The sequence below is a fragment of the Branchiostoma lanceolatum genome, chromosome 8 (assembly GCF_035083965.1).
Source record: "Branchiostoma lanceolatum isolate klBraLanc5 chromosome 8, klBraLanc5.hap2, whole genome shotgun sequence".
NCBI lineage: Eukaryota > Metazoa > Chordata > Leptocardii > Amphioxiformes > Branchiostomatidae > Branchiostoma > Branchiostoma lanceolatum.
This window is the reverse complement of record NC_089729.1, coordinates 6,090,811-6,109,284: the sequence shown is the minus strand read 5'-3', so window position 1 is coordinate 6,109,284 and position 18,474 is coordinate 6,090,811. Positions and strand designations below refer to the sequence as shown.

Genomic DNA, 18,474 nt, shown 5'->3' with positions numbered 1-18,474 from the left:
CAATGTCAATATGTAGAAATAGACTCCTCACGTACTACTCTATGTTTCTAATAGTAAGTTATGCAGATAAGGTTCACGTGTGTTACTCCCAGTCTTTCTTGATGTCGAACGCCCAGTCCCACTGCAGATGGACGTTTTTGTCGTCGTCAATGAATTTGCTACAGACCTTGTAGTGGCCGCGATACATCATCCCCGAGGGCGCCTCCTCTGGCGGGGTCATGTACGAATGCTCCGTCTCCACCGGCGGGTAGCTTCCCACCATGTAACTAGACTTATCCACTGTCAACAGAGGTAGGGCAGCGTTACAGGACAGAAAAATTAGAATGCCAGCTCTAAACATTCCTGCATATGTTTCCCGTAAAGGTCTTATCACAAGTATAGACGTCAACAAAGGAAGTTAAGTATGGAGTGAGCAAAGCTACAGGACTTATGTCACATCTTCACGACCTCCTGCCAGGCACTGAGGCTTTGTATGAGGGTCTGTAGGTGGGGTGGGGTGGGGGGTATCTGGCAACGCTTAACGGTAAATTCAGGACGGCCGGCAATGCTTGATATTCAGGAGCTTCGCGACGCTATTCAGGCGGTGTTGACGTCAAAGGAGCATCAAATTCAGGACGGCCGGCAATGCTTAACGGAAATTCAGGAGCTTTGCGGCGCTATTCGGGCGGTGTTGACGTCAAAGGATCATCAACGTTGAAGACAGGGACTGTTACGTATACCTTGCAATGAAGTGCGGCATGCAAGATACTTCATACAGGATTGGTACATAAGGGAAACCTCTTTAGAACATTTTATTTTACGTCGATCACCAACCTACATCTAAAACATGACATACCCCTGAATACGACGATTGGCTGCCACTAGTTGCCCCAATCAGGCTTGTGGTAAGAGACAAGGGATCTTGTATAGCTACATGCATGGCAACCTTTCAACGCTTTAGCACGCTCACAACCGGCATGTTTCGCTTGACGTCAGTCTACTATATCGATTTGAATCTATCACCCATGAGGCTGGATAAAGATATGCAACAAGATTTAGTACATGCACTACTCAGCGGAACTAAATACAAGACATAGGGTACCTACCGTTGATTCCTTTCCTGGTGGTCACTTGCGCATACCTAAGTCCCGTCACAATCTCATGTTGGACCTGTGGAGGGGAATTTGGTACATATTACAGCTACCACCTCAGTATTCAACAAGAAGACCTTTACAGTTACGATATTTGATACACCTTACCTTTCTACATTAGACAGTCAACGAGATGGTGTGTGATCATGCTGGAGTGACAAGATATTTCTTCCTCACAAAATAAAACATTGTCTGGTTTGTGTGATCTCTTTCAAACATAAATGAGAAGTAAGCATGTCTGTAAAAGTTTTTACTCCACAGAAAAAGATGATATGGGATGCTATAGCAAAACGCTTTCTCATATTTTTTCTGATATAGGTCAATAATGATTTATACGGGTATAGAAATCTTTCATAATGCTTTTAGGAGTATAGATTATCACCTTTGTCATCAAAAATATCTACTCACCTTGAAGATGATCTTTATCCTATATTCCACCCCTTCCTTGATTACGAAGGGCTTGTCCTTCAAGGTGCTCAGGTCCGCTGTACAAAATACACGTTATGATTTAAAATATTTGTTAAATGATAAATGTTAAACAGCAAACTATCATGCAAATGCAGATGTACACAACACGTATACCTATTGTTTGTATTATTCTACTGTTATGTGTGGTTTTATCCCAGGGTCTATGCAAATGCAGATATACACAACATCATTTACATATCATTTGAAATATTTTAGTGGCCATAACCATATATGAATATTAAAAAACACTGTGCAAAAAGCTGAGTTTCTAACCTCCAGATAGGTCCAACTCCAAATCAGGACGGCCATCCACAACCAGAGCCATCTTCAATACTCGGACGTTGGCTGGATCATCTGAGGACCCGGAAACAAAAATTAAAACTTATCAGAAATGTAGACAGATTGTGAACTATTTCAATTCCTAAATTTCACAACATAGAAAAAACTATTCTAGAATCTAACAGAGCTACGCCATTCAAGACAATTTTCATTGCAACCCTATTAAAGTTCCTGATAAAAATCCCACAGTTTATATATTGTGTTTTATTTGCAGGTTCTTGCCCGAGGGCTAATTGCAACATGAAACAATGCATAGAAAGGGTACTGTATACTGTACAGATAGTGCGAGTTAACAATGTTGACAAGTAGAACACATGGCTATTCTAAGAACTACTACGGAATACAATCTACCCTTTTTGGGTTTGACTTCTTTTTTGGAAGCAGTGGAAGACGAAGTGTCCCACTTTTTTTGTAATGATTGGGTTTTGAGAGGTTAACATGGTTCTAGTTTTCTTTTCGTCAGTAAACGTTTGGAAATTGTGGTAAGTTTTGGTGGCTTCTTTAAAAAGCTCTTTTCTTTCCTGATCATTGAAGGGGCAGTTTGAGATAAAATGTATTTCGTCTTCCACCGCTTTTGACATACAGTAGTTACATATTTGCTAAGCGTCATTGGGGGAACAAGGTAGACGTATAAAGATAGAGAGCTGATTTCAGGCCAGACTCGCCTCTATCTCGCTGCAGTTAGCAGCAGTAACAGTTAGCAGCAGTAACAGTTAGCAGCAGTAACAGTTAGCAGCAGTAACAGTTAGCAGCATTGCAGTTAGCAGCAGTAACAGTTAGCAGCAGTAACAGTTAGCAGCATTGCAGTTAGCAGCAGTAACAGTGAGCAGCAGTAGTAACAGTTAGCAGTAGTAACAGCAGCAGTAACAGTTAGCAGTAGTAACAGTTAGCAGCAGTAACCGTTAGCAGCAGTAACCGTTAGCAGCAGTAACCGTTAGCAGCAGTAACCGTTAGCAGCAGTAACCGTTAGCAGCAGTAACAGTAAGCAGCAGTAACAGTTAGCAGCAGTAACAGTTAGCAGCAGTAACCGTTAGCAGCAGTAATATGATAACAGTTAGCCTTTTGGGCAGGATTACTGCGGACGTCCACTCAGTAATATTTCAGTGCTCAAAAAGTGCAGCTCACCGGATGGAGCGCACACATCCATGCCAGCCAGTAGTGTGTGCTTGTACTTGATCAGACTCTCGTCGTCTGCGTCCAGGTTTTTAATCTCATCCAGACTCTTCACTGCTGGAGCCTTGTAGCCGGGGGTCTCCTCTGGTTCCTCTGCCTCAGCAAAGGCCTGGGGCTCCTCGTCTGCCATAGTTGTGTTGACTGTTGTACTACTGCAATCAGAAAGGGGGCAGTGGCAAGGTCAGAATTTTTCAAGATGGCTATGCACAAAACATCATAATTTGGCAGGACCCATCTATTCTTTGTAGCTACCTATGAATGGATCACCACAAAGTCTCAAATAGCGTACGTACTTTTAAAACATTTCAAGTCGCCAGTAGGTGTTCCAGGCGGGCACCAAAGTCATGGTGCGTACATTTTAGGGGGTTCAGGCTACGAAAAATCAGAATTTGATCGCAAATTAGCCTCGGTACACTCAGATGGGGTTCGGAATACTGCTACGCGAATCAACGGTTAGAGAGTTATCTGATATCTTTATTATGCTGGACACGAAAAATAAAATGATTGGCCTTGTTTCAAAATACATGATGCGTCAATAAGTCGTCTGGTCAAGGTAGGGCACGCCAATCAAGGTCAACCGTCAAAACAAGCCAGCTGCCGGCGAACATCGTCTCCTACTTTAATCTTGGTGCCTGCTACTTTTGGGTAAATCTAAACAAACAAACAAACGAACAAACACACACACACACACACATATACATACCCAGACGGTCCACCACAAACGGAACTGAAAGCAGAACCGTCCAGCGAAGGGAACAAGCAGCAACAAGACGTATCTTACCTGAAATGTGTCTCTGTGATGTAATGTATACTTTAGAAGCTTGGTCGAACTGGATGGGTAGGTTGTACTAAACCTCACCTGACCGACGGTCGGCCCTCATGCAGTTTTTCGGGTCTTCCTACCGGGCTGCGTACGCATGTTCGATATCCCAACAAGCCGTACGCGTGTCAGCAGGTTTGAAACAAATGTTCGGGGACGACCACGGCTTGTAGTGTTACATGTTCAAACTGGGTGCAGTCTACTTAAAAACTAAAGTAACTTGGCGTTTCCTCCCTTTCAAAGATATTTGGGTGCCATAATTCTATCTATCGTATAGTTATTAGAATGTCACCTGAACACCAAGGCAGCATGGCTGATGACTCCTTCGCTGTCTATGAACAGCATAACTCGAGAAATTGTGGATGGATCATTATGATGTTTGATACGTTTGTAGTTGTTGGTAAAATGAATATTTGATTAGATTATGGGCCCCTGCCGACTTTCCATGGTACTGCAACAGGACTTCCGGTTTTCATATCCCGTGTTCTGGTCCTGTTATGGTCATGATTTTTCACTGTCTTGGCTCGTGAGATGGAGTCGGTTTGGGCCTCACCAGACGTTTTGATCGAAGACCTGTGACCTGCGCTCGGAAGCTAACTAAAGGTGAACATTATTAGACATAAATCAAGCAAATCGGGGCCTAATTTGCATGATTTATGAGAAAATGCTACAACAGCTTACTTTGCTAAGATACGACTTTCATACTTTTGACAACTTGTGGGTAGAGAAGATCATTGGCTGATAAAATTCATGCGAGGCCCTTATTTGCATAATCAATGAGAAAACCACTAGAATACATGTACGTCTGTTAAAGTAGTTACGAAGGTTAACATCATTTGGCAAAGGTATGAGGGCACAAAACTCTTGTCCTTAAAAAGATATGATCAGGTACCATGTCCATTGGGAATATTGGTGATTAAAAACTGTTTATGTATGTATAACAGACACTGCGCACGTAAAACAAAGGCGAATTTAGTTGGTCAAAAACTATTACATGTGTATATAGACATATTTCAAAGGCAATCTGGCAAGTTGCAGGGATGGTAAAACAATAAATAAATAAGATGCTCGCAAACCTGCCTTCCTAGCTAACATGTTCGGATTAAAAAAATACAGGACCAAGAAAATCAGGGTATCACACCAAGTACAAATCAAACAGAGCAACATTTTGCAGCCTTTACTTCATTTTATTCTTCCGGTGTCTAATACACAGCAGTGCATGATGCAAAATAGACTGACATACAATACACATCACTGTTGTTAGCATTGCATGGCATGGACTATCTTCACTGTATCCACCCCAGACTACTCCCAAACTATCAGCATGTTCATATTGTAGGTGGGATTCACACTCTCAATGCACGAATGACACAATACTTGACTGGAATGTATGTAGCTTTCTAAAGCAAGGAAAAGCACACAGTTGACATGTCACAACCACAAGTACATAGCAGGCTTGGCAGTTCGGTGCTGACACAAGGAGCGCATCCTCTCATGTAGTATAGCACCCATGTTTGTCCAGCGAAAAATGGCACTTTTCTTACTCTCCAAGCAGAGGAGAGGGTACGGCAGGTTTTTGACGTGTTTTTAGGCGTTTTTGTCGGGCTTTCTACTTTGTCATGTTTTTTTTTGTCATGACAAAGTAGAAAGCCCGACAAAAACGCCTAAAAACACGTCAAAAACCTGCCGGGCCCACTCCTCTGCTTGGAGAGTAACTCATCAGAGGAATACTTAAATGTAGAGCAAGGTTGTGTTGACAAAGGCAAATAGGTCAGTCCAACAAAACTGCAGTGCAGAATCTTTCAAAACATGTTGGAGATGGTATTGTGTAACAGGTATTGTAGCTAAACAATGTGGTTAATGACATGGCTCAAATCAAAAGTAGAATATGAACAGTAAGGAATGTTTCATGAGACGACTCTAGTGGTTGGAAAGATCGATATATCCTGATTTTCAACATCCAACCAAGGTCATACTTGTGAGGCTACGTATGTAACAATTCCTTTGATCAAACATTGTCTCCTATTCGTCCATTTCACTTCCAATTTAGCTGTGGCATGCATGACACAGAATTTGGAGCAGTCTACTCAAATACACACAGCTAGGGCCATGCAACAGACAGGAGTTGGAATGCAGAAGTAATCCAGAAGAAAGCACAGAAAAACATAGAGAAACTAAATATAAGTCGACAAGTGCCCAATTCATGGCAAAAGAAATGACATATATGTTGGTAGTTTTGAGTGTGGAATATTTTTTCAGCCTTAAGGTCTAGTCCGGTGACTTCAGTGCATTGGAAATTAATTTTCAATGTTAGTTTCAACACAGTACTTAAAATAAAAAGGCTAGGGCAACCCAGGAGAAAAAATACATTTTCTGACAGCCCCTTGTCAATTTTTCAAATAGAAAGCCATTTGGTGCTGCTAAGCTGGGTTACAAGAAAACTACATTATATGTAGGCACATTCACACATACAAAGTAGCAAAGCAAACTATTTTTGATAACTTGCACTGGACCCTACAATTTCATAATTGATAACAAATACTTCCTGCTACATGCTATGTATACAATCTCTCTTACAATATCATTGCTTGCTAAAGACTTGCTCTCAAAACCATACATACTTCCAGAAATTATGGATCCATGGAAATGCCACATCTTTCATTACAAAAATCTGATGACTTACTCTGATACAAAATAGTGCAGTGAGCATGTAGAACAACTCGTACCACAATTTCAAACTTCTAAAGCAATTTCTGACTAATTTTTGGATTCTTCAAAAGGCAGAAATGTTACTTATGTAGAGCTTTAGTGCAAGTAAAACTAGGCTTGTCAACAATGCCACCAAGCAGTTATTATCCGAAGTGCAGTGCGATCACAAAGCTGGTAGCCTTATTACATATCATGCTTTTAAGTTTTAGCTTGACGATCACAATGAACCAATATAATCACTGAGCAATTTGCTTCTCTCTTTGTCTCGGTGGGTAAAATAAAATTCCTCAGTCCTAGTTTCACATTAGCAAACCAGCAAAGTCTCAGTGATTACATTATTACGGACATCCATACAGTTATTTACTTGTCTACTTTGCTCCTCCAATCATTGTCAGTTATTTCAATGCACTTATTTCTCCTTTATCTCACTACAGCTTATACAGGTATGCGCCTGCCTCTCAGCTCACCTAGCAATCCTCTCACAGAGGAGTTAGCTGGTAAAAAGAACTCCAACTTGAATGAATATGCGTAGAAAAGTTCTTTGGGCAGCATTTGTTGGAAACATGAAAACCAATACAAGTTGGTAATTGTCACAACATGGGGATTGGTAAGTGAGCTCAGTGGTCAACATCAATGTAGAAAAAGACAAAAAGTGAGTATGACTAGACTCCTCACTACTCTATGTTTCTAATGGTAATTTATGCGGATAAGGTTCACGTGTGTTACTCCCAGTCTTTCTTGATGTCGAACGCCCAGTCCCACTCCAGGTAGATGTTTTTGTCGTCGTCGGTGAATAGACTATGGACCTTGTAGTGGCCGCGAGCTATCATCCCCGAGGGCGCCTCCTCTGGCGGGGTCATGTACGAATGCTCCGTCTTCACCGGGGGGTAGCTTCCCACCATGACCTTGGACTTGTCCACTGTCAACAGAGATGGGACAGTGTTACAGGACAGAAAATGCCAGGTCCAAACTCTCCTGTACATGTTTCCCGTAAAGGTCTTATCATAGGTATAACTACAGAGGTCTTCGTCATATTGCCGGACGAACAAACACACATCATAAGTATACATATATATGTCAACAGAGGAAATTATGGTGTTAGGAAAGCTTATGTCATATCACATGTCAATGGGACAATGATACAGGAAAGAAACTCTCCTGTTTTCCTGTAAAGGTCTCATCATAAGCACACACGTCAAGGGAGGAAAGTATGAACTTGCGAAAATGTTTCGTGTGAGATTTCCATGCAATCTATAGTCATAGGACTAATGGCAAGCCTTCTCGCTAGGCAAGGCTTTATACTATTAAACATCTTGCAGAATTCCAACTGTTCAACCCTTTAATTTGCACACTGATAACCTGAAGGTATCACTTGAGTATACATTGTATCAATCTGAATGCATCAATGCAAACATCCCCCATATATGATTTCAAGATAAGCAATAATTGTACTGCTGTACTACATAAGGTACCCACCTTTGATTCCTTTCCTGGTGGTCGTTTGCACATACTTAAGTCCCGTCACAATCTCATGTTGACACTGTGGAGGGAAAATGGGTACACTACATGTATATTCGACGACCTCAGTATTCAACAAGCCTTTTACAGTTCTATCATGGACAGTCAATGAGGTGGTATGTGATGGAGTGACAAGATATTTCTCCCTCAAAAAATAAAACATTGTCTTGTTTTTGTGATCTCGCTCAAACATAAATGAGAAGTAAACGTTTCTATGAGAGTTTTCACTTCACAGAAAACGATGATATGGGATTACAGGGCTCGAAATTCTTTTTTGGAAATAGGTGCACTGGTGCACCCAACCCCAAAAAATTAGGTGCACAGAAAAAAAAATTGGTGCACCACATAAAACAAATTATGCACATGCACCCACTATTTCGAGCCCTGGATGATATAGTAAAACACTAAATTTTTCATTTCTTCTCTGATATATTTCAATTATGAGTTGTTCATGTATACAAATCTTTCTTAATGCTTCCAGGGGTATAGATCATTACCTTTGTCATCAAGAAATTATCTACTCACCCTGAAAATGATTTTCATCCTATATTCCACCCCTTCCTTGATTGTGAAGGGCTTGTCCTTCAAGGTGCTCAGGTCCGCTGTACAAAGTACATGTAAAGTTGCATTTTATAATATGCTTTTTACATGATAAATGCAAAACAACAATCTATCATGCAAATGCAGATGTACACAACTATGTAATTGTATAACTATTGTTTGGATTATTCTACCGTGGGGTTTGATCCCAGGGTCAGCCCCAGCTCGGAAATGTTGTAAGGATTGCATTTCTCATTTTGGATGTTGACGTAAGGCCTCCAGCCCCATGTATCAATCAATCAATCAATCAATCAATCAATCAATCAACCAAGCAACCAACCAATCAATCAACCAACCAACCAATCAATCAATCAATCAATCAATCAATCAACCAATCAATCAATCAATATCACGTTTTACTTTGACCATAACCATATATGTTTGTTTGTAATGCATACCCGGCTAAACCACCTCATTCTCATCATTGCGTAACACACCAGGTTTGTACTGAAGCTGCAAATCCAGACAGATCTATTTCATCCACTCACACCATGAAGGACCCCTACTCTTTTTGATAAGTGTGGTGGGTTATTTTACGTGCTCCAGGTGTGGCTCTCCTCAAACAAGGGACCTCCATTTAACAGCGTATCCAAGGGACATAACTGACCAAAGCTAGGTACTCACTTTGAAGTGAAGTGAGGAAAGTCATGTTTCCCAAGGGTACAATGTCAACAGGGCATGTCAGGATTCAACAGTTCTGGGACAAACACACTGCCATTATGCCACCACGACACCACCCGGTGCAACCGGTGCAATGGCCTAGTGAATAGAGTGTTCGCCTTGCATACGGTAGGTCGTGAGTTCGCACCCCGGCCGGGTCATACCAAAGACTATAAAAATGGTACATACTACTTTCTCTGCTTAGCACTCAGCATTTGGGAAAGAGTATGGTAGTTAAACACACACCACTACTCGTGGACTAGCCACCTGCTGTAGTGATAAAGTTATGTGGCCCAGGGCTACTGAAACGGAGATGGGCGCCGCCTTATGCACCGTCTGGTGCGGGGAGGACTTTAACTTTTAACTTAACACTACCCAGATACATGTACAAAAAAGCTGTTTCTAACCTCCAGTTAGGTCCAACTCCACATCAGCACGGTCACCCACAACCAGGGCCAACTTCAATACTCTAACTCTGGCTGGATCATCTGAGGAAACAACAAAGACACAGATCATCAGAAATGTAACATAAATGTCTGGAAACAAGTCCAGACTTGCAAAAAAATATATTTCACTTGTGTTTATTCTAAAACATCTTAAACCTTCCACAGATCATAAAATTTGCGCTGGAAAAAGACGAAAACATTGCTGTTTTTATGTTTATTGCTGAAACTTTGTGTTTACTGCTGACGGTATATATATAGTTTTCAAATTGCATATAAAATCTATGCCAACATGCAATCTTATATGTAACCGAAAAAACATATGTCGTGGGTTCAAGTTTGGATTTATAAATCCGGACCTGAACCTCTGGACCTGAATCTGAACCTGATCATGAGTTAATAGCTATAGGTACACAGCACTACTAGGGGTGGATATCGGTTTGGCTTCATAAGGTCCAAGTCCAAGTTTAGGTCCAGAGATTTAGGTTCAGGTCCGGACCTGAACCTGGACCTGATCCTGTCCAGTTGACATTTTGTTTTACTAGAACAATATTAAGCATAGAGAATTAATACTGACACGCACAACTATAAAAGTTTCTTGGTAAGAAGACTTTCAAAATAAACCAGTGTTTGATATTTGAATGTTGCACTTATTTTAAATGCCTTTTTTGTCAAGGGGAGACTCAAAACACTTATCAAACAAAATAGAAAAATACATTTGTACTTTGTTCAGTTTTTTTTCTTACTCAGGTTTTGGGCTTTCAGGTTTTTTGGGCTCTGTTCTTGGATGTTATAAAGGTCCGAATCAGGTCCAGCGAACCGGTATCCACCCCTAAGCACTACAGTATCTGTAGTGTCATTCTAACTACATGTGTGTATGCTAGTGTTGAAAACTGCAGCTCACCAGCTGGAGCGTAGACGTCCTGGCCACCCCCCAGCAGTGCGTTCTTGTAGGTGTTCAGGCTTGGATCGTCTGCGTCCAGGGTTTTAATCTCATCCAGACTCTTCAATGCAGGAGCCTTGTACCCGGGAGTCTCCTCCTCCTCCTCTCCCTCAGCAATGGCCTGGGGCTCCTCATCTGCCATCTTGGTGATGTAACTGCAATCAAAAAGAGGGCAGTCAGTGGTAAGGTCAGAATATATTGTAAATGCAGAAATGTTCGCGGTGGTTTTATGTTCGCTGTTTTCGCGGCGACAAATCACCGTGAATATTTTACTAGTCTAATACTTTATCAGCATGTGACTATAGCAATGCCGCGATTTTAAAACCACCGCGAACACTCCATTTTCCCCTTAGCGCGAAATGAAAACCAGGAAAACTTAAATGCATTTACAGTAATTTCAAGATGGCTGTACACAGAACATAATATTTATGATGATGATCTTTATTTGCATGTTCTTGCCCACATGGGCTAAATGCAGTAGTTTCATTATCACATGAAACTAGGTAAAGAATTATTACTTGTTCCTGAAGTAAAGCTATCCTAAAATACATCTATTGTTTACAAAACAGTCAAACATCTAAGGCTGCGGTACCATTAAATCTATCATTTACAGATCTCTTGCCTCTGCTTAAAACAAGTGCACACAAACTCACTTTATGATATAATTATATATTCTTTATATGTGTAACTATATTTATGTCATACCTGGGTTGCAAAAACCTTCGATATGGGTGTTTAGGACCATGTAATAATTTTCCGTATCACACAGGGTTTTAAGTCGTATCACACAGACATTTCAAATGCACCGGTTGCACCACTGTCAAAAATTTGAATGCCGGATTTGGAGGTTGGAATCGATGTTGTTACGATTTCTTTGTTTGAGGACACAAAACTCTCTCAACTTCAGGCGCATTTTGCATTGAAATTTATCAGGTTGGTAAGACATAAATAAAATACAACACGGTGTATGGACCGCATCACCCTCGGTCCCCGCCCCCCTGCGGGTCAGTATCTTGGGCGATACGGAATACACCGTGTTGTATTCTATATGTACATATCAACCAATAAACACAAGTTATCCAACTTACTACCTAGCAACTGGTACCAATCATGTCTAATTGGTTACTTGATCTAAAATTGGTTACTTGATCAAAGCTAGTTGGGCTAATTAGCTTTACTCAGACATAATGCACATTGGCACTCACTTCATTTCTCTTCATGCATGACTTACAATTGGGCTAACATTTTCTCAGCGTACACTTTCAAATATAGAGAACCGGATGAACAACATTTTTCAGTAGCGGTTTGGATTTCAGTCACATCAACGTTAAATCTCACAGACAGCTCAGTACGTCCTGTCTGTTGGAGTATTGCCACTATTTGCCATGGCATGGCATGTTTATGTGATGTTTGCTTGAAAGTCAAACGACGGCTTCCAGAAGGATCTGGGACATGGGGGAAACTGACAGGACATCCCAGTTACCCTGTCACTGAAGATGCTGTAAATCATGAAACTTTTTTTCATGGTGGTTTATTTTCGCAGTGACCTCTCCATCGCGAATTCACCACACCGATATGTCTCCCATGCATGACTACTGTACTATGGAATTGTTTCAATAAAACACTGCAAAAGCTCCCTTTTCCATCCTACCACAAAAGTTTCACGATTTACAGTATCACACAGATAAGCCATCTTGGAATCAGAGCCATCAGACCTTCAAGCGGCATTGACCCACTTACATCTTAATGTACCACACATGTCTATATGACATCTGTTAGATAATGGCCTGAATTGGACAGTAATGTCTGTCTGAATCATGGATCAAATGGAAAATAGAAGGATAATTGTGATAACAAGACCTTAATTGCATAGAACTTCGAAGCTTGCCATTTGTAATAAAAATGATACGAAGAACCGATATTCTGTAGATCACATCTACCTTTTATTTCTACAAGAAAAGGGACAGAACGACAGACAGAAGAAAGACAATCTAATCAAACACAAACCTAACAGGGTGGCATCCAGGCTAAGTGGAAATCTTTGTACCTGATAACAGCTTCATTTGAAATGCAGAATTTGATGTTTCCAAAGCAAATGGCTGAAAAGAATCACTGACTCGTCAGTACCTGGTTTATTTTGAGATGCCCAAAAGCAAGCTGAGCGTGTTATATCCATGACAAAGAGCAAAAAAATATAACATCATAAATACAGAGCTTCACAACAATGTCCGAAGCTTACATATCAGACTATGTTTCTTACCTTGCAAAGAATAGTTTGTTAAAAAATCATCAGTAAAACTGAGAGAGAAAAGTAAACAGTGTTTTGCAAAAATTGCTGGTCTGCTGGTTCTTGCAGCCTGATTCTGGTGCAATAACCCGGTTGAAATTCTCTTCCAAGAAAGACACTATGATTTGGATTTATACATACACAGCCAACAGACTATTTTGTATGTGGTACGTGATAGAGCCAGCATAAATCCAATTATCTTGCCATTTCATCTTCGTGTGTTGCCTTCAGCATTCTGATTGCAATCTAATCACGACGTCGCCTCTAACAAAAAATATGATCATTACTTCAATGGAAAAGCTCAAAGGCCACGAAATTGAGACCTTTGAAAAAGGACTTTCAGCAGAATTTCTTTCAACTGTGGAGGCAAAAATTCAATTTGTCACCCAACTTTGTTTACTTCTCAACCTGACTGAATTCAACATGTATGCAATCTATGAGACAAATTACACAGGCTTGTTTATTCTAGCGATGTCCAACCATGAAACAGCAAAGGATGTATATACTATTACCTTCAGTCCAGCAAAAGATGTAGAAGAAAGCTACAGTACAGCAGACATAAATATAGCCCAGTGATCACTAGCTATGACTAATGCATAAGTGACATCATAGCTTTTATTGGGGCTCCAACTGCAACCAGGGAAAACCCAACCTTTCTGGTCCATCCCTTGGGTATATCATCCAGACATCAGTGATTTCTGTTACTGCCCAATTGGGTTACATCAAACAGCAATTGCATCTTTCTCAAAATTAATGACCTATTTACAAAATTAGATATTGACAGTCTGGAATGGTAGGCATTGTTTTTGGTGGGATTCAGAAGCTGTACGGAAGCTGTTCCTGTTCTCATTTCATTGTCACACTTGGCCCTATTCCAATTCACAAGAAGGAAGCAACTGTCTGTTTCCTGTTTAATCTTTTAACGAGAATCGAGTTCGCCAAAAAAAAAAATGGCACAGCGTGACTTCTTGAGAGATCATATGCAAATGTCCTCGAATGTACTTTTAAAAGTCGAATGTTTTAGGGCGAATGTGAGTGGCAAATGATCAAAAGCTAAGTTCTCCCTACCATGAACTGTGACCTTGTGAAGTCAAGCAGGCTAGAAGATCAATTTTCAGTGGCCCCTTTCCTGTGATCATGTAGCTGATCAAGAGATAGTGCGGGATCACAGAACATGTATGTCAGACAAACAAATGTTCCTCTACACTTCAAAGGGGGGACAAATCTGAACAAGAATCAAAAGATCTTGAACACATATATTGCGATACATGTTCACACTGTTCTAATTCTAACTTACCGTATCTTCCACAATACAAATGAACAAAAGCTGATAAAAAATTTTCTCTGGTGCCCTATTCTGAACTCGAAGAGAAGTCTAAGTGTTCCTAATGTCTTTGCAACTGATAAATACCCTCTGATCGTATCCACAAATAGTTAAGTGTGTGATTGGCTGACAGTGTTTAACAACTTGGTTATCATGAGAGGTTTATGGCTTTGCCTGCACAATCAAACATTTCAAACTCCTCCTGACAACACTATCCAAACTGGTAACCCTTGGCAAGGGTCTCTAGAAAGCTAAAGACCAGTGCTTCTGTACTTGTGACCTGCTGTCAAGAAACATATTGTTTCACACTTAGACCCCGTTCACACTCATTTTTTTCAATCGCGATTGAAGTATAATCGCGATTGTTCGATCCGATCGCGATTGAACGCAAAGAAACTTTTGCGTTCACACTGCTTTTCTCCAAGTGGATTAAAGTACGCCGTGATCCGATCGCGATTGAAGCACGATTGAAGCATGCTATCGGCGATCATCTGGTAAATGTTGTTGTTGTCCTTGTTGTCCTTGTTTTGTGTCTATTTTTCCGCTAGACATTGTCACTTGGTGCGGTAAATGTCCCTCTTTCGGTGACATTTCCCCAGTTTGGCCTGCACCTCCTCTCTCCCCCAGATTGCGATGAGGACCCTGGTCTCCTCATCGCGCCATCTGCCACCAGCTGAAGTTACCGACGGAGTTTTATTCTTCTTCTTGGGCATTGTTGACGATGAAAAGTTGTTGTTGTTGTAAAAGAGCGATCTGACGTGCGGATTGGGTTTGTTTTCCCGCGCGATGCGAACTATGACCCGAAGTACCCGCATGTATGACCTCCCACCCCCGGAACCAGCCGAAATCTCCGCCGATCGCGATGGAATGAATCGTAGTTGTGTTCACACTCAAAATTTGATAGGATTGGATTGGATCCGATCACGATTAATCCAATCAAACTACCTCCGGAGGTAGTTACAATCCAATCGCGATTGGATCGTTTTGGATCGTTCCAATCGCGATTGGGAGCGTTCACACTGAAAAAATCAATCGCGATCGGATCGATTCAATCGCGATTATACTTCAATCGCGATTGAAAAAAATGAGTGTGAACGGGGTCTTACTGTGTACATTAGAGTAGAAACGCACTCATTTATTACCAGACTCAATAGCCTGATATACTGTAGAACTCATTAAAGATCTGGCAGACTCAATACCTGCTGCTGACCTGCCAAAGACTTGTCTGGAACTGTTTGGATTTTCTAAACATCAATCAAACCACTACAAGTATGACTATGCTAACAAGGCACTACATACAGGTGCTAGGTCACAGTTACATGTACCTAGTATTGATGAAACATGATGTATGGACAGTTCAACTACAAGTAGTCATCCAATAGTGACACTATAGACCCCCTTGTTAGCTCAGCATGCCTGTAGTCCTGGTTGCAGCACAGAGTAGAAAATGGGTTATTGGCTGCCTAGGACATTCCACAGTAGGCAGCACCCCACAGGTTTAAACAAACATTGAGATGTGACCCATTTCCAAAGGGTGACCTCAGCGCTGAACAACTAAAATCAAATAGCACTGTGCTATATTTACAGGATGAGTGCCAACATGTACTAAGGGCTAGTTGACATGTATCATAGGCTCATACTGTCATAGCTACAGTGCTGATTTTCAACCTAATGTAGTGTCATTTTATGGAAGCCATAGGGGAATATTGTAAATACCCTGTGAAAGTGTGTACTTAAACTAACAGTCAGAGAAACCTTCATCACAACCACTTACAGGCGGCATCTAAATCTAAAATTCAAGAATAATTAGAATAAATCATATCATATATGCACCAGTCTACCAGGTGAAGGTCCACAGGATATACAAATGTATTCTACCAAACACCATCATACCACCTCCACTTGAAAGTCCAACAGTTTGCTCTGACCTGCCACTAGGTGTTGTTTGTTTTAGCGACTATTCTCTCATGCCACAGTGCGCTCCATTAGGGTTGTTGTACCTGACCCTTGAGCCTCAACTCGGGGTCGACCAACAATCTACCGGGGGGAAGGCGAGTCTATTGCTTGAACAACTTTAATGACATGGCTTAGTTACTCCAAGAAAACATCACTTTTTCTGTCGACTAACAAAGCTTGTAATTTCACTAAAGCCGCTGCTGCACATGTAACAAATTCCTTGTAATGAGATTCGTGTTCAGGTAAAAAAAAACTTTCACTATTTCACATATCATAATCTTTTTCACATAAATGGCAACATCTTCTAAGTTCTATACTAAGTATACAGCTCAACAATGAAATACAAACATGTATATCCACAAATAACATCATCCCAAATAGTAACAGTTTTCTAAATGATTGAAAGACAATACTATTTGAGCTGGTTTGGACATGGTGTGAAAAGAAAATAGTTTTTCTTCAGATTATGCTGTTTAAAATCTTATACAAAATACACAAACAACATAAAAAGCTGCTATTAATGCACACGTCACGGCACACAATTTGTATAATTTATCAGTGCCACTTCCTCCTTTTACAGCGCTAGTGTGACATCATCAGCATGTTTGCAAGGCAATCAAATTTACAAGTCGTGTTTGACTATCGCCCTTGAAAATGGGAACAACTGCAAAGCAAATAAGGCAGTGCAATGCTCAAAAGTCCTCGTACCAAAATGAAAACATTGTCATCATGAAGATTAACTTTCTATACATCGAAATGTTAAGGAATGTTGTGTTGAACGGCCTACATTTTTCTAGACGTTTCGAGTACACCTGCCCAAAAATTTGCATTCATAAATTCACGAAATTATTTTGTAGTTGGCTCTAATTAGGCCCAAAACATCGGAGGTAAAATCAAACATTTCATGACAAATATTGCAAGAGTTTCACAACTAATTGTGGATCAGAAAATTGGAATTTTCCAGACTTGGCCCTCCCATTGAATTTGTGTGTCATGCATGCCTGCAGCTGCCCTCCCCAAGGAAGGAAGTCGGCTACCGTCGCACGGCCACCCAAACTTCGCCCCGAAAGAAAATCACGAACACCTACGTGATCCTCTTAACTTGTAGCCTTTCAAACTACGTAAGAAGTACTGCAATGTATACGTGGAGTAGTTTAAAGGTGACAAACTTACTGGAATGTAGAGACTGTGATAGAAACGGTAAGGAACTCCACCCCTCGATCTCCCGATGTCAGGTAAATGGCGGCCGGAAGTGAGGCTGTATGGCTGATCGGCATCCGCGTTTCCGCCCAAGCACAGCCAGAGGAATGCGGCGGGCAAGAAAGTAGTCCCAAGAATGGAAGCTTTCTGGCAATGCTTCATGTGTGCTGGTTATGGAGACCAAATTGAACCGCTCTTTACCTTTTTTGGGAGGGTAGACGTAGCGTTCTAAGTCTTCATGGCCAAATTGTCTATCTTACTTGTCAAAAGAGGCCTAGCTGTACTTTTTTACAGCCAAATAAATAACATGTAAATCAAATCAAAGTTACCTGGGGGGTCCTGTCCTTGTGTTAGGGACAGCAATTATGATTAACGAATTATTTATGACAACGGTCTACTATTTTAATTTCACCGTTAATTGTAGCCAGTCTGCATTAATCCAATGTTAACCATTAATGCTATGCAGCACACTATTTGTTATCCTGAATTCATCGTAATTGAGATATTCTATGCACGAGGTACTAGAGAGCCAGATTGTCTTACGAAAAGCCTGCTGATCTCCGTTTCTGCACACTAAACCTGCAAATTTTGGCTCTCCAAATGCAAGAAATAGCATTTTCAGGGAGACCATGCACCCAGACCCCCTCCTCCCCATGTTGGTTGCACCCTTGGACCTTTCCTGATGCTGCCAATTTTATCGAAATGTGCAAACCAATTCATGGTTAAATATTGCCAACCATTGATTTCTGCAGGAACCCCCAAGCGCAGCACTCAATCTTTAGACTGGGCAGTTTTTTTTCCGACAACCCAGGATAAGTTAGCAATGGTCAAGTGGCTGAGTAACGTTTTCATTTTAATATTCTCTAACAGACTCAGATAGAGCTGTCACCCTCCAAACCAATTG

At 40.9% G+C, this 18,474-nt stretch overlaps 2 protein-coding genes across 5 annotated transcripts; both read right to left on the bottom strand.

Moving 5' to 3' along the window:
- Window positions 1–15: 15 nt before the first annotated feature.
- Window positions 16–4,003, bottom strand: LOC136440187 (rho GDP-dissociation inhibitor 1-like). Of its 3 annotated transcripts, none has more exons than XM_066436065.1 (6): window positions 3,814–3,879; window positions 3,063–3,262; window positions 1,872–1,952; window positions 1,539–1,615; window positions 1,086–1,149; window positions 16–279 (listed from the first exon to the last, which is right to left on the bottom strand). In XM_066436065.1, the coding sequence occupies exons 2-6, from the start codon at window positions 3,238–3,240 to the stop codon at window positions 83–85; spliced, it is 597 nt and encodes a 198-aa protein (XP_066292162.1). In that variant the 5' UTR covers window positions 3,241–3,262; window positions 3,814–3,879; the 3' UTR covers window positions 16–82. The 3 variants fall into 3 exon arrangements, with proteins under 3 accessions (XP_066292162.1, XP_066292161.1, XP_066292159.1); XM_066436064.1 differs by lacking the exon at window positions 3,814–3,879 and adding an exon at window positions 3,404–3,489; XM_066436062.1 differs by lacking the exon at window positions 3,814–3,879 and adding an exon at window positions 3,892–4,003 and having other exon boundaries at window positions 17–279.
- A 1,093-nt stretch (window positions 4,004–5,096) lies between these two features.
- On the bottom strand, window positions 5,097–17,677 carry LOC136439694 (rho GDP-dissociation inhibitor 1-like). 2 transcript variants are annotated; one of them, XM_066435229.1, is made up of 6 exons: window positions 17,544–17,677; window positions 10,765–10,958; window positions 9,825–9,905; window positions 8,683–8,759; window positions 8,116–8,179; window positions 5,097–7,558 (listed from the first exon to the last, which is right to left on the bottom strand). In XM_066435229.1, exons 1-6 carry the CDS (start codon window positions 17,645–17,647, stop codon window positions 7,362–7,364), a joined length of 717 nt encoding a protein of 238 aa, XP_066291326.1. In that variant the 5' UTR covers window positions 17,648–17,677; the 3' UTR covers window positions 5,097–7,361. The 2 variants fall into 2 exon arrangements, with proteins under 2 accessions (XP_066291326.1, XP_066291327.1); XM_066435230.1 differs by lacking the exon at window positions 17,544–17,677 and adding an exon at window positions 14,159–14,244.
- Window positions 17,678–18,474: the final 797 nt, after the last annotated feature.